Raw genomic sequence first — 15,876 nt, forward strand, 5'->3', positions numbered from 1 at the left:
TTTTTATGTACTCAAGCTATAAGAAGACATGATATTTTAATTAGGGAATCAGTGTTACCATCTTTAGGGAACGCGTAACAGTCAAGTTTATTGTTCTTCAGCCTCGTAAGTAAATTTTACTGAATATAGCCTCAGCCTTGCCACATTTTTGTAACTTGAAGCAGAAGTAATTAATTTTATTTTAGAAATGATTTAATTGTATTTTACAAAGCATCCTTGTATTCATAAGGTTCCTCACGTGGTTACAGGTAACTGTGAGACAATGTACACAGTATGTTCCTGATCCATGAACTTTCAGTTAATACTGATTGTTTTGTAGATATGTATTTCATATTTATGTACATGTCAAAATCATTCTTGAAATGATTTGTATGTAAGAGTGACTGTAAGTCACTGCTGCACTTTTGACTGCTAGGATGAAGTTTGCTTAAAAGCTTTAGATAGATTTACCTCTTCTTATTTTTATTTTTCTCTTTTAAAACAGAATGAATTAAATCTAGCGTATTAATGTGCCATGGTAATTGGGAATGTATTGAAACTTGTGCACCTTCTGTTTCTTTTGTTTGTAAGAGTAGACTTGTACTGGAGCTCCTAGAAATGTCAATATACAAAAAGAAATATTTAATGCAGCTGGGAGAATTTAGATCATTGTGTCAAATGAAATTTGGCCAGGGTACTGAAAATCATATTGTTGCTCATTTAGAAGCCACTGCGACATTTCTTTGCATCTGAAGTTTTATGTTGGTTCTGCCACAATCCAAAGCACTGTGCTTAACAGTGATCTTCAGTCACTAAGACTTTTCCCAAAAGTTCTGTTACTGCTACTGGTTTATCCAAAGTGTTGGAATGATGGTTGCCTTTGGAGAGCTATACCAAGGTTCAGTTCTGAAATTTAAGGAGAGAGTTAATAGCATAAGGGCATGAAGAAGGATTAAGGAGATTAATCAAAGAGGTGCTTTGACAGTTGGGGGGATTCATACAGTTGGTATTGAGCAGTTTTGTCCTTACTAAGGTGTTGGGCATGAAGTAGACTCTTCCAAGGCTTTGTCTTGGAAAGGTTTTGAAATCAGAGTATCATGGAGCATTTTACAGTCAAAGTTCTGTTTTCACTGTGTGCCTTTTGCTTGGCTAAGGAATGTTAATGTTATTTGTATGTCTGATTGTCTCATAGGCTAACTTCTCAGCCTGGTGCTGCACTACCAAATGGACGTAGCTTATGTAAGTAAATTATAGCAAAGCTTTTTGTATCAGCTTTTGCATTAAACAGTTTTATGTCAATGATATTCAGTGGCATATGTTTTTGATAACTTTACTGATTCCTTTGACCGTTTTGACCAGAAAAGCTGCTCAGTTTTTTCCTGTTGCCATCTTGGATACTCTCTGTGGATATGGGGAACATTTTTAGATGAAAATCCATTTCTCTTCTCAATTCAGACCTCTTGGCCATGATCTTGATGTTTTCCTTAATTCCCAAATTACTGTTATGAGCTAATTTTGGCCTTCCTCTCTCAGTTGGTCTCTTTAATTTAGTCTCTTTGCTCATCTGAAATTTGGCCTTTTGTGGTTCTTAACATTACTTAACTCTATTGCTTTAGAGAGACCTGCCTTGTCTGCAGCTCCTGCTACCTTGAACAGTCTTCTTAAAAGCTTGTACCTTACAAACTTGCCATTTCATTGCTTATCTCAGCTAAAACCACTTTGTCTTTTGTGTCCCTTTTTCATCAGTTCCGTCTTGTTTAATTTTGTGTTGACTCTATGTAAAGTGTTATTTCATTAGGCATATTTGGTATTTTATTATTTATTGTGGTGCCTAAGGAACAATTAGCAGTGGGATCTCTTTGTTTGGCACTGTACAGAGTAGCTGGTATAGATTTGCTTGTGAAGTCAGTATGTTGTATCTGGTCTTTTGATACTATATTTGAAAGACTAAGAATTGAAACTGTGGGCCAAGTGTGCATTTTAGTATTGATGTTAACTTAAAAATATTGAATGCTTAATTGAATGCCAAATTTTCATCATAAAATAAGATTATCATCTAAGGAAACAAGCTTGAATATGCAGAAGTAACTTTTAAAATAACTTTGATAGGAATTAAATACAGTTCTTTAGTTCATACTATGCTTAATAACTTTTGGTTTATTGTCCTTGCTAAGTATTCTCTTATTAATTCTTGTTTGTGAAAATGTTGTTTCCTGCATTTTGAAGTAGTAATACAAATTTCTCTTAGCTCTCAAAAGCCACCCCCTTCGAGGGGAAAAAAAGGGAGATGGGGACCATGCTTGCATAAACGGAGATATAGAAGTCAGAAAAAGTTGTCGGTCCAGGAAAAACAGATTTGAAACTTTGAATCAGAGTTTATTGTTTGATCAGCTAGTAAACAGGTATGTGGGGATACTACAGTTGTATTCACAAAGCACCTTAATGATTTTTTTAAATTAGAAACCCCTGTGTTCCAGTGCCATGTCTGTGTTTTATTGTGGGGATGCACTGAGACAAGCTAGACTGTGGTTTGAGTTACAGCTGGGTCTGTGCTGTGATTGCCATGGTGTCCATGCTCTAAATGCAGAGCAGCTTCCCAGGCTTTCATTGAGGAGTAAGTTACTCTGTCCTTACACCTGGATAAAGCTGTGTGTTGGCAGTTACTGCAGAGTGCCTGATGTGCTGTAAATCCACACCCTAGTTTGTTTCTTGGTAACCTGTTTATGTAGTGATACCTTAAATGTCATGTAAATTGGTGATTAGCAGCAGTGCTTGGAAGCATTCTAGATTTTGCTTGTATGATTTGATCATAAAATATCAAAAGTTTGTAGCTTTCTTTTGTTTTTGTTTTTTACCATTTGTTAATAATTCACATAGGGTGGGTGTCACTTTTTGACATTTACTGTGCAGACAAAGTAGGTCAGGGAGGCACGGTCTGGTCTGAGCATAGGAATGGGAGCCAGAAATGCTTTTTCTGAAATATTATTTCTCTGTAGCCCTGGGCAGGTCATTTAATATGTCCTGATCTTCCCACCTGTAAAGCAGGTTTTAGCAGTCACACCTCTGAGAGACTGCTTTCTCCAGAGCTGGAAAATGATGTAAACATTTAATTGTCAAGTATGATCTTTATTTTTAAATGTATTCTGTTGAATCTTTTATTAATTTAATTTTTTTTTCTACTTACTCAGTAACTACTTGGTATCAGTGTGCAAACTTATATTGAGTTACATATATTTTTCTAGTTGCAATTGAACCTTCCTCTTCTCATCAACAGTCTACCATGAAGGTTGTAATTTGATAAGATCATGGTACTGAAGTCTGTATATGAGCTTTTACTGGTAACAGTGTGTCCCATAATCATTGGAGGTTTTTAAGAACAGGTTTGACAAAAGTCTGTCAGGAGTGATTTAATCATTCTGTAGTGTGCTCTTGCCTGGCAGAGCACGTTGACTTTTCCAGGTCCCTTCCAACCCTATTTTCTTTGGTAGCAAACTGCAGCATGATTTTACTTGAAATGGTTCTGTCACTCATCACAGATATTTTGGAAGAATTATTTAAAATGGAGAGGAGCTCTCATAATGAAAGTGTGGCCTTACTGACTTACATCACCAGAACTTCCACTGTCTTCTTTCTAGGCAGTCTTTGACCCTTTAGATTTACTTTTAACCAGCTTGAAAAAAAGGAAATGAAGGTTTCTGTCTTAGTACAAATATTATCCAAATATAGCAGAATTCCAGTTAAAAGCTACTCTAATCACCATGGAGAGCAGTAACATGGTCTTCAGGACAGGTGGCCAAATAATTGACTTGGCCTGGCTAATACTGTGCTGTTCTCTTCTTTAGCAGTGAAGCATCTTGGCCAGGGTTATCACTTACATACCACTGCTGTTTTGACAGCTGTTTACAAATACTCCAGATAATGAAAATGCTGACTAAATAGTAAATGAGAAATGATCATGAGGTCAAATACTGAATTATGAGATTCTAGATGTTACTGATTTAATAAAAATCCTATATTTTCTAGTGTCTCTTTGAGGCCAGGGTAAGAAACTGTAAAGCTTATGGGGTGGAGGCATTAAATGCATTCCCATTATTATAATTAAATAGGTGAAAAGCTTTACTTTCTTATTTTTCAAATTTAATCTTGCCTGACACCTAATCTAATGTCTCAGCAGTTGCAGATTTATATGCTACAATTTATACTGAGCCAAATTATTTTTAAAAGTTTATTAAAATACTACTCTCTAATTTGAACTCCAAACTTAAATAGCATTAGCATTTCTTCTTTTACATACTTATTAGTTTATATTCTTTCAATTTTATTATGGTTAGGTTTGTAGTTCATTGAGAGACAACTTAAGATGTTGAATGCTATGTCAAAGTTCTGCATGGCGTTGTTTAAAGACTGATTTTTTGTGTGTGTTAACTGTTGCATATATTTTAGTACTGCTGAAGCTGTCCTGCAGGAAATGGATAATATTAACATCAGGAGGAACAGGCGATCTGGGGAGGTAGAACGGCTGCGGATGTGGACAGATACTGAATTTGTAAGTGCAGAGTTTCTGAGATCTTGGATAAAAGTCATATCAAGGCAGAGCATGTTTGTTTTTGCAAACACCAGACATTTATCTATAGCTCTGTCTAAAGGTTTATGATTTTCTTCGGTGGATAACATTAAAAAAACATGATGAACTAAAATTCAGAACTAAATTAGTGGATATACACTACATTGTTTCCTTATTGATAAATTCATTGTCGTGCTCTCCTGATGTGCTGTGGTGTTTCTTTGGTTTGAAGCATACTCTGGTAGCCTGGAAGCAGCAGGACCAGGGACTGTCATCTGCTTTTTTCATGAAAACTTGATACTGATGTTACTTTGTATTAGGTGGACTAGGTACTGTCCGAGAGATTTACTTTAGCATCTATTGTATGAGACTGCTTTTGTAGTCTACCTATGGAGAGCTCTGCTGCAAAAACACTTGAGGACTAGAGATTGTGTGGAGCACTATTTACTGCACTGGGACTAATACTGAGTGACATGGGACACTACTGATAGAAGTGCATGTGAATTTTATTCCAGGAAAACATGGATATGTATTCTCGAGTGAAAAGAAGGAGGAAGTCACTGAGAAGAAATAGCTATGGGATTCAGAACCACCATGAAGTGTCCACAGAAGGGGAAGAAGAAGGTAGGGGTTGTAAAAAATAGTGGGGGCTTGTCCAAAATACTTATATAACAAAGTTATCCTTCTCATAAGATAGTAATATATTGCACTTCAGAAAGCAGAACAAAGCCTGGTTTCAAAATGTTTGTATAGTTAATTTCCTTCCTTCTGTTTTTCTTAATTCTAAGTAATTGGAGCTTTCCTTCCATTCAGTGTAACAATCCTCTGGTGGAAATCAGGGTTTCATGAGTCTAGTCTACAACTGTGTGTGTTCTAACTGACTTGGTGTTTCTCATGTGCTGAGTGGCATTTACCAGAAAGAATTTGTAATAGTTAGGCCTGCATCCTTCCTTTGGGGTAAGGTATTAATTAAAGTCTCCTTTCTGTCCACTGACATTTTAGGAGGCTTGTAGGTGCACAGCTGTATTTGAAATTCTACTTTCCTTTAAAAATTTGAATGAAACTGGTCAATGGGTTCAAAAATTACCAGGAAAGAAGGGATTGTGCCTAACTTTGATTGCCTGATCAGCATCATGCTTGGGCTCCTTAAAAAATCCTACTTAAACTTCAGGCATCCATACAGGTTTCAGCATAGTGCATCTCAATTTTTAATTAAAACTGCTGTGGAAGGTATGGTTTGTCCCAATGACTAAGAATGCAGTCCTGGTTCTGAGATCCATGGATGGAAGTTGTGATCCTGTTAACAGATGTATCTATGTTGTGCCTTTATACACAAAGTATATAAAGTGTATTCTGTGTTCTTTGCTTTGTTTAAAAATGATGCTGTGAATAATAAAGTTGTACTTATTTTCATGCTGTGTCAAATATTTGATTTATTGAGGCTCCTATGGGAAAAGAGACTAAAGGAATAATCCTTAATTTGAAGGCTAGTTATTGAAGGAAAAATACAGTGGATAGAAGTGATATTTGAAGTATTTTAAAACTAAAGCTGTTTTGACTGCATTTATTTTTCTTTCTTTTGCCTTTCCAGAATCTTGTGTAAAAAACTAGAAGGAAGTTTGACAATGTGCTGTAGATTTATCATGACCTTCAAATTTCCACTGATTTGACAATTAGTGTTAATTAATAAACGGGCAGTAATTCTCAGTGACTATTAAAAAGTTAATTTTTTAGGATGAAGGTAGCTCTGACATGAAGTGGAAGTGTTCTGAAAATATTTTTACCCCCCAACAGAGTCTCAGGAAGAAGATGGAGATATAGAAGTAGAAGAAGCTGAGGGGGAAGAAAATGATCGGCCATATAATCTCAGACAGAGAAAAACTGTTGAGAGATACCAGGCCCCTCCAATAGGTGAGGAACCTGACAGTGCTTGACCTGCAGGAGTTCCATGGATGTGGGGAGGGCTGTTGGATGGCTGTGTCTCACCCATGACAGAATAACAGGAATGCGGCACTGTGTGATTTCCACCCTGACCTGTTGTGGTTCACCATGTGGATAGGACTACTGAGACACAGTCTGTCAGTTTGTCAGTGGTGGTGGCATTGCTGCCTCATTGAACTCTGCAAATACCACCCTGTGCTGGCCTCAGGGCTGGGGGTGAATGGGGTTTAGGTCAAGAAATACTTGGCAGAAAGCAATCTAATAAATTAGGTGATTCCATAGGAAAAATAGTTACTGTTATGCCTGCTTCTCTTCTTGAGTGGTAAGCCTAATTCATAACTGTACATAAATGGCATAGCAGCAGTTATCACAAATGAGAAATATCAGGGTATTTCAGTGATCATATAGTCCAGCATCAGGGCTTACAGCCTTATAGCCTGGCAGCTTCAGGGCTTACAAAAAGCATCTTATTTGGTCATTGCCCAAATGCCTCTTATGATGGCTTGGGGCATCAACCACTTCTTTGGAAGCCTTTTACAGTGTTGGACCACCCTCTCAGTAAAGAAATGCTTCTTCCTCTTAAGTTTGTGTTTTCCCTGGTGCAGCTTTGAACCATTTCTGCAAATCAGAGGATCACAGAGTATGATTTCTTTGATAGAGAACTGCTGTGATTTATTTGTTCAGAGAAATTTCAAGACATCCCATATTATCAGCTCTGAAGAGGTTTCTGAATGGACTTCAATGTCCTGCAAATGAACTCAAAATGATAGTGCCCTGGTTGAATTACATTCTGTGCTATCATAGACACTGCTCTAGGAATTTTGGGAGGGTGAGGATGAAATTCCTGTGCCTGCATCAAGCCAAGTACGGTGATTGTGACAAAGGCCCCCTGCCCAATTCTTTCTTTAATTTAAGCTTTTAGAGAAACAATGATAACCTTATTGATGAAAATTGATAATCCAGCACTTCTGTGCTGCATTAAGATTAGTTTGTTATTCTTTTGTAATTGATGTTACAGTGCCAGCTCATCAAAAAAAGAGAGAAAATACGCTGTTCGATATTCACAGATCTCCTGCAAGAAGAAGCCATATCAGGTAAATGTCAGTCTTTTGGTGTGTAATTGTTTGCTTTTCTTTGGTACATTTTGGTAGCTTTTGATTTTCAAACCATTCTTGAGTTAGTTGCACAGTTCATTCACGCATGTGAGTGGCTCTTGAATTGTATCCTGGATTCAGATCCTGATCAGCATCCAGACAGGGGTGTCATGGCACTGTATAAACCTACCAGAAGCTTTGTGCTACACAGAATGGAAACAGGTGTGCTACAAGTACTGGAAAGAATTCTGCATGGCACACTGTAGCTTTCTCTATAAGGCCATATATTGAAAATTTAAATCCAATGCACCAGTTTAACAAAAAGCCCCTTTCTGTTCTATAAAACTGAGCAAAGTAGGTTAATGTTTTTTGTTTTCTTTCTGTTCAAATTTCATGCAAGAATTTTCAACAATTTAATAAAATATTTAGCAAGCATAATTTTTGACTCTTATGTTTTGTGTCAGAGAAGTCTGGAATGTATCAAGTTGTCTTGGAAACTGTCAGTAGGCTTTATGTAACAAAACAGATGAGATTACAGCTTAAAACATTTTTTAAAAAATAAACTTACTCAAAGCTTCAAAAAGACAAATCTGTCCATGAGCAGAATCCAAGTAAATGAATACTAGTCATAGCTGAAACTCTTGTCTTATTGCTCAGTTTAATGGCATATTGAAAATAGATAAAGTAAATAAAGTAATAGCTGAATCTTAGGATTCTAAAGTTTCTTCGTAATACAGATAAGAGTTGGTGGTTTGTTTTTTTTCCTTGAAGAGCATATGACATTTTTTTTGGTAATATCTGGATTTGTACTTGTACTTACTATTCATATGTGAAGAGTGTGAAAGTTATTATCCCTTTGGTTTTAGCCTGCTCATTACTTGGCCCTAATTTTATACCTTCTTGTCATAAGAAATCTTCCCAATTGCTTGATATTCTCTTTGATATATTTTGAAATGTATCTCATTTTTGGTCATTGAACAGTAAAATTGATAGACCATGTTATCCATTGGCAAAAAACAGTTAATTCAGTGCACTATCATGTTCACACAAATAATGCAGCTTACCATATTCACTTAAAATCCAAGAGTTTTTACTAGTAACCAACTTCTTCATGCAAAAGTGCTGAGTATTTCAACCGATATCAAATTCAACACTTTTTTGTACAGAAGATTTAATGTACATTCTCTAATATTTCTGAAATACTCCTTTTTGTGAAATACTGTGATACTAAAATAAGAAATGGTTCATTGAGACTTTGGATAGTAATTTTACTTGGATTCAGATCCGAAGTAAAGGTGTTTTGAGAGCCTGTTCTGCTATTCAGAATTAATAACCTCGTAAAAAGAGATTATATACTTAGTGAAGTATGGATTTTTTTCAAAGAATATGTAAAGGAAGCATCAAACTGAGTAAGGAGACTTCAGTATGTTTGTTATGTTAGAGGTGGCTAAAGTAGTTGGAAATTTTCTTAAGTACAATTGCAATTTATTGACTGATTATTCAAATCACATTGCTGAGGTAGCATGGACTGGACCACACATTTTATAGGGCTCTGCTGTTCTAATAATGTTCATGTTGAATTCAGATAATCACTGTGGCAGTAAGAGCTGTTGTTTCCCTCTCAGATTATTTTGATTTTGATGAAGCTAGAATTTGCATGCATCTCAAACCTGAACAATACTGTACTTAGCATTTCAGTTTCATTTTTATAGGACCAACACATGCCATTCCACTGCAAAAAAGACTGAGTTTTCTGTTTGTTTTGCCACTTCAACAGGAGAAAGAAGCATGCCATTCACAGCAGCGATACAACCTCTTCAGATGAAGAACGTTTTGAAAGAAGAAAATCTAAAAGCATAGCCAGAGCAAGAAATAGGTATCAAAACATCCTTGGTCTTTAGAATGGTTTGATTTTATTATTTATGAGAAAACAAGCAGAACTAGTCTATAGTGTTTTATGAGTTCTGCAGACTTTTGATTCTGCTGGTAATTACCTGCAGATGTGGTTTAGGAGGAGTGATGGTAATATATCAATTCAGGTTTTGGACTCTTATGAGTAGATAATTAATAATAGTGATAAAAAGATGAAATATAAGAGTAGCTGTATGATTCAGTTGGGTTATAAAAATCAACTCCTCTTGGTTAAAATTGGTGTAACTTGGTTCTAATTAATTCAGTTGTACTCTCAGCTCTTCACTCGTCCTGTTGTGTAAGAGTTCATGCATTCTAAACACCTAATGCACAGTTTTTTGACCTTACATGTATTTAGCAGTAATCTAAAAATGGAAGATCTATAAGTAAATTTTTTCACTCATACTAGGTAGGAAAATTCTGCAGGAAAAAAGTTCCCTCATCTTTTTTCCATCTCTTCCTGTCTGCCACGTTGTTCCCTTTCCATTGCAATGAATTCAAGCAATGTACAATGACCAGAAGTGTAGTTCTGAGTGTAACCTGTCTCTTACTAGTACCTTTCTTCCTCCCTTTAACTATGTGTTGGCCTGATGTAGTATCTGTGTAGGGGCTTAAAGGAAGGAAATACTGTTTTTTCTGTGTTCAGTCAAAATAATCTATCCAGCCTAGTTCTTCAGATTAAATTATGTGTATGGATGCATAAATGTTAAGGAACTTCCAGATACATACCATAGTTAACCACAAAAAAAGAAGATTAGTTTTCTTTACCAGTCTGGGAAGGTTATCTCTTTATGTAGTTAAAGGCATTTAATCTCTTGTTTCTTCACCTCCAAGCAATGAAAGCAATATTTATTTGGTGTTTGTTTATTGTTGAACAGGTGCCTGCCTCTAAACTTCAGAGCAGAAGACTTAGCTAGTGGAATCCTTCGGGAACGTGTGAAAGTTGGGGCGAGTTTGGCTGATGTTGACCCAATGATTGTTGATAAATCAGTAGGTTTTGTTAGAGCTTTTTATCTTCCTTCCCTGAATTATGCATAAGCAGAATTCTCCACAGCCTTTTATTGATGTTGAAGTAAATTCATAAAAAAGTTCACTGATTTTTTTAAATTTTTATTGTTACCAAAGCTTTTGTCTCCTTATTCCTTTGGACTACAAAGCATTTGCTCTGGGACTTAGGCTGGATCTCTGTAGATGTCCAGGCAGCCCTGGCACAGTTAACTTGCAAACCAGATAAGCCTCATGTGGGCAGCCAAGACTTGACTTGCTTAGCTGGTTTTTCACACATTCAAAATTCAGGGAAATCCTGTTGATCAATGCAATATTTTTTCTAATTTGTTTTCAAATGTTTTATAAGTAAAGGTGCTTTTGTGGAAAGCTGTTACAATATAAACTTAATATGGTTTTTTTTTTTTTCCCTAAGGTGTGTTTTGATAGTATAGGGGGATTGAGCCATCATATCCTTGCACTTAAGGAAATGGTAGTGTTTCCTCTTCTCTATCCAGAAATATTTGAAAAATTCAAAATTCAGCCACCAAGGTAGGTCTATTTACTCTCACTGTTGTATTTTTTTAATTAAGCTCTGAGGAATTGAAAACACATAGGAGGTTGATTCTTTCCCTGAAGTGTTTTACAGTTTGAATAGATTTACATGTTTGCTACCCAACTTGTCTATCAGAATATGTAATGAGCAGGATGAAGATTTAAAAAAACCTAGTATATTTTTCTTGTGGGAGGAAGGTAAACTTTGTGATTTGGTTAAAGAAAGAATTCTCATTTCTTTTATTTAGTAGTACCTTGCCTTTTTTTCCCATTATGTTATTAAATATTTTACTTAATCAAGCAAAATGCTGATGTTTCTATAATAGTATATTGGGATTATAATATTTAATAATGAGGCATCTTGGTATGTGATTTAAATGGTGTTTAAGTCAATTGAAAAATTGGGGGTATTTTCGTCACTTAATTACTTCATTCCAAAGAAGTAACAAATATTGATTAAGGTATTACTTAAAATCTAATACTTGAAGAGGTGGTATTTAACTAATGTAGAAGAATCCTTTGGAAACTTAATATGCCTTTGATTAATGTTCTTTACAAATCAAAGTTTTACTGATTTGAAAGCATAAAACAAACTTAGATTTTATGGAGTCATGTTAATACTGCAACATTTTAATAATACAATACTACTACAAAATAATAATACAAGATCTTAAGTCATTCTTCTCCAGGCTCCCTGTCTTCATTATAAAATTTGACTTGGAGTTTTTCAGGAGACGTAAAATAAGTTTGTGACTGTGTTGATCCATTTATCTTCAGGGGCTGTTTATTCTATGGTCCTCCTGGAACAGGTAAAACCTTGGTAGCTAGAGCTCTAGCTAATGAATGCAGTCAAGGAGACAAAAAGGTGGCTTTCTTTATGAGGAAAGGAGCAGACTGTCTCAGTAAGTGGGTTGGTGAATCTGAACGTCAGCTTCGACTCCTTTTTGATCAGGTTAGAAGAAAATATATTTTTCTTGATATAATTTCTCTGTATGTTGTGTTTTGTGGTTTAGGTAGCCAAAGGTATTTCCAATTCAAACTAAATAACTACATTTTTGTAAATTAAGTAGGATTTTACCAAATGTCATATTTGGATGAAAAGAGTAGGGGAATGCTGACAGTAGCTTTACTTGCTCTGTAAACTCAGAGGAAGAAGTCTCTTGATTTCTTCATTAATGAAGCAAAGTAGTTTGGGTAAAAATTGGGGGAAAAAAAAACCAGTCAGTTTGAGTTTGACTGACATGTTCAAGATAAATGCTACAGAGGGGAGTGCATGCTTGCCTTGGTTGTGTGTCTATTTTAGTGTTCTTTTTTGGCTTAGAAGAGATTGGACAAACAGAGAGTTACACAAAGCAGTAAAGCAGTAGCTCAAAGAAAAGTAGTTATCAGAGAGAGCTGTCTAAACAAACAGATTATGAGCAGATAAGATCATGTTTTCTGAGTGTCAGGTGTGTGTTTGTCTTTAACCTGTCCAGCACACAGTAAAACTGGTACACTGGTGCCATCTTGCTTACTCAAAGTAGACTGCACTCTGCTTTGCTTTGAAACACTGCTGGAGTTGGAAATTCAGTTTTCATTTCAGACTTTACACTTTCTAACAAAGATGTCTCAATATATGTGTTAGTTTAGCATGTTAATGGTTTCTAGTGAAACCAATGTTCAATTTTGATGGATAAATTAGAAATTAACAGTGAATTCAGTTTTTGGTTTTTTTTTATTGCATACCAGGCATACTTGATGAGACCCTCTATAATCTTTTTTGATGAAATAGATGGTTTGGCTCCAGTTCGTTCTAGCAGACAAGATCAGATTCACAGGTAATATTTCTTCTATGCTGCCATTATCTTGGTATAGGGTACATTATCTTGGTAAACTCTTAAATGTAATTTTTTCTCATTTCACAGGAAAGCTTTTTTCTTTTTCTGAAGCCCACTTATACTAGAAAGGACAGATTGGTTTTTTGGTGTTGAAAGTCATCTTTTCAGTCCTTCAGGCAAACTGTAATTTGCTGGGAATTGAATTGCAGTGACAATTACCCTTCAACCACATTATTAACTACAGTATTTCCACAGCTATTCCTTGATTTTCTGTTTTGTGCTGTAAACAGATTGTCTGTTACCAGCCCAATAGAATAACCAGTTGAAAAAATATTATTCTAGCACGACGAATTGTAATGTTCTATCAATGAACTGAGCTCACCTGTGACTTTTATTCTTAATGGTGTGATGTACAAACATATCTTGTGTTGCTATCTTGTCACTTTTTAGAACATTTCTTACAACAGTTTGCTGTTGGCTGAATTTTTTTGTGGCTGCTGTTGATCTCAGTTTTGCTGTGCTCTGTATGGCAACACACTTGTACTTGTCATTCTATAGGTGGTGGTATTTATGTGTCCATGTCCCTCCACTCTGCTGAGAGAAATTTGGGGCCAGCAGACCAGGAGGCCAGTGGAACTTAGGAGACTTGAAACTGTTATGCACATGTTTGTAGCTTAGCTTTTTTCTTTTGAATATATTAATGTTGCATTTGTAAATGCCGAAGTTCTTGCAGTGTTCCTAAAACTTTCTTATTCTGAAAACTTTCTTGTAGCTCTATAGTGTCTACTCTTCTTGCCCTCATGGATGGACTGGATAATAGAGGTGAAATAGTTGTAATTGGTGCTACAAACAGACTGGATTCTATAGATCCTGCACTCAGGAGACCTGGTCGCTTTGACAGGGAATTTCTTTTCAACTTGCCTGACAAGAAGGTAAAACCTGGAAAGGAGATTTATTAATAAACATCTGTAGTATACTAAACATCTGAATGCCTGACAACCAAGCTTATGAAATAAAAATATTAATTCTTGCTTGTAAGAATGTTTAATTTAGGAAGGCATTTTTAGTACAAACAGATTGTATACATGAAATTGTATTGAGCTTCAGATCTTCAAGATATAGCTAAAACTAAACAGAGGTAAATTATTCACAATAAGCTGTATTGCTTATCTCAAAACTATGGATTTGTATAATGAACCTTAACTATCTGGGGGCTGAAAGCTTATGGTAAGACAAAATAACTTTAAATCTTGTAGACTTCTAAGCATGTAAAAAATGTAGATGCACAGCCAGGCATTACAATGCTGGCAACAGGAACGTTTCAGTTTTTTTTTCTAAATTTACATAAACTCAACCATAATGCTTCATGAATTTATACCTAAAATTAAATGTGCTTTGTATATGGATAGATTTATTTAAATTCTATATAACTTTTAACTGAAATTGTTTTGGGATTCATGTGTATGTGATGTGCTACTCAACCTATTAATTGGTGAGGCCTTTGACAGTAGAACCTGTTACTCATAGGTGCGGTAATTAAAAATGAAATCATAAAACTATGATAATTCCTAATAGAACATGAGTTTTGATCAGTTCATGTATAATAATGTTGATCAAACAGAAATTAAAATGTGTAACTGGTGAAAAAAGTACTGCTTATATATGAAATTAAAAAGAAGGGAAAAGCTTTGTTCTTTGAAGTGCTAAGACTATGGAGTGCTAAGTTCCATTTTATATGTCTCAGTTACATGCAAAAGCAGGTAAAGTAACTATAGATTCACACAAATAAAGAATATTTTTTTCTATGATAGGGATTTGACTTGCTAGTTTTTTAATCTAATTTTTTTTTATTATTATTTTTTAATCAGGCACGAAAGCACATTTTGCAAATTCATACCAGGGATTGGAACCCCAAATTGTCAGATCCTTTCTTAGGAGAACTGGCTGAAAAATGTGTTGGTGAGTGTTATGTTGTTAGTATTTTTACTGTAGAGTCTTTCTCTTCTGTGTAAAACTTGGAAGGTATGTTAAATGTTTGAAGATTTTCTTATCCCTGCCTTTCTAAACTTCTGTACTTTGAACAATACTCTTTTTGTAGTAACAAGTATGTTTCTGTCTTACTAAAGCACAAAATGAGTAGCTAGTAGTCATTTGAAAATACAACCACATTTCCTTTCTGTGATATCACTGTCCTTATATAAGGTGCCTACCCTTAAAGAGAAGCAAAATGAAGTTGGAATTGGAATCTTTAGGTAGACTTCCCATTAAATTGGTAAATTATAAAAGAGACTTAGGCAGACTTAGGTTTTTTTCTGTCTGCTTACTGAGAAAAAAAATAGTACTTGTGTGTGGGGTTTTTGATTTTTGTTTATTTTTCACTGACTGACATGCTCTCCTCTGACATAAATCCAACAAACTAACCAGCCTTTCTAAAGATGAATTTTTTTTTCAGATTGCTAGCACAGAAAAACCTCAAAGTGTAGACATAGGTAGGGGAGAAAAAAAAGCACCGCAACATGAATACATTAAATACACTTTTGGAGCTCACAAAGACCTGCTGTACTGAATGGAGGTTGGTTGTTCAAGATAAGCCTGCTGTTTAAATCTAATCAGAAACAAACCCAAATATTTGTATAGTGAATTTAACAGAGGAAATGACCCTAAAGCACACACTACAATACCTTCTCAACAACTTGCATGCAAAGATACATCCTCTGTAAGTCATCTGCTTGGATGAGCACTGAAGTTCTCAGACAAAGTGCAGATTGAAATATCTTTCAATCCATCATCAGGGAATGTAAGAACTTTAAACTGAACATCAGTCCATTCAGTCAGCTGCAGTACATCCGAATTATCCTCTTCATCCTGCAGGGACACCTCTCATGGAAGCAGCATCCCTCTGCTTTCGATGCACAAAGACCTCAACATCTTCTGGTGAGGAGAGCACATAACTATCCAGGAAACTCCAGTTTTAGCTTTGCCGGGTATAGCAGCACACAACAAACCCCTTTCATGTAAATTCTGCTTGAAT

The 15,876-nt window shown here is 35.5% G+C and overlaps 1 protein-coding gene across 1 annotated transcript in view; it reads left to right on the plus strand.

Annotated features, from left to right (window-relative positions):
• ATAD2B (ATPase family AAA domain containing 2B) overlaps window positions 1–15,876 on the plus strand; it is a 73,725-nt gene that overhangs the window by 15,852 nt on the left and 41,997 nt on the right. The window contains exons 3-15 of the mRNA XM_036381042.2: window positions 1,172–1,218; window positions 2,228–2,381; window positions 4,423–4,525; window positions 5,059–5,167; window positions 6,338–6,454; window positions 7,503–7,578; window positions 9,356–9,454; window positions 10,368–10,479; window positions 10,910–11,025; window positions 11,806–11,980; window positions 12,757–12,845; window positions 13,618–13,777; window positions 14,714–14,804. Coding sequence (XP_036236935.1) covers window positions 1,172–1,218; window positions 2,228–2,381; window positions 4,423–4,525; window positions 5,059–5,167; window positions 6,338–6,454; window positions 7,503–7,578; window positions 9,356–9,454; window positions 10,368–10,479; window positions 10,910–11,025; window positions 11,806–11,980; window positions 12,757–12,845; window positions 13,618–13,777; window positions 14,714–14,804 — 1,448 coding nt within the window. The remainder of the gene's footprint in view (window positions 1–1,171; window positions 1,219–2,227; window positions 2,382–4,422; window positions 4,526–5,058; window positions 5,168–6,337; window positions 6,455–7,502; window positions 7,579–9,355; window positions 9,455–10,367; window positions 10,480–10,909; window positions 11,026–11,805; window positions 11,981–12,756; window positions 12,846–13,617; window positions 13,778–14,713; window positions 14,805–15,876) is intronic.

Source organism: Molothrus ater, chromosome 3 (genome assembly GCF_012460135.2).
Source record: "Molothrus ater isolate BHLD 08-10-18 breed brown headed cowbird chromosome 3, BPBGC_Mater_1.1, whole genome shotgun sequence".
In the NCBI taxonomy this organism is placed as follows: domain Eukaryota; kingdom Metazoa; phylum Chordata; class Aves; order Passeriformes; family Icteridae; genus Molothrus; species Molothrus ater.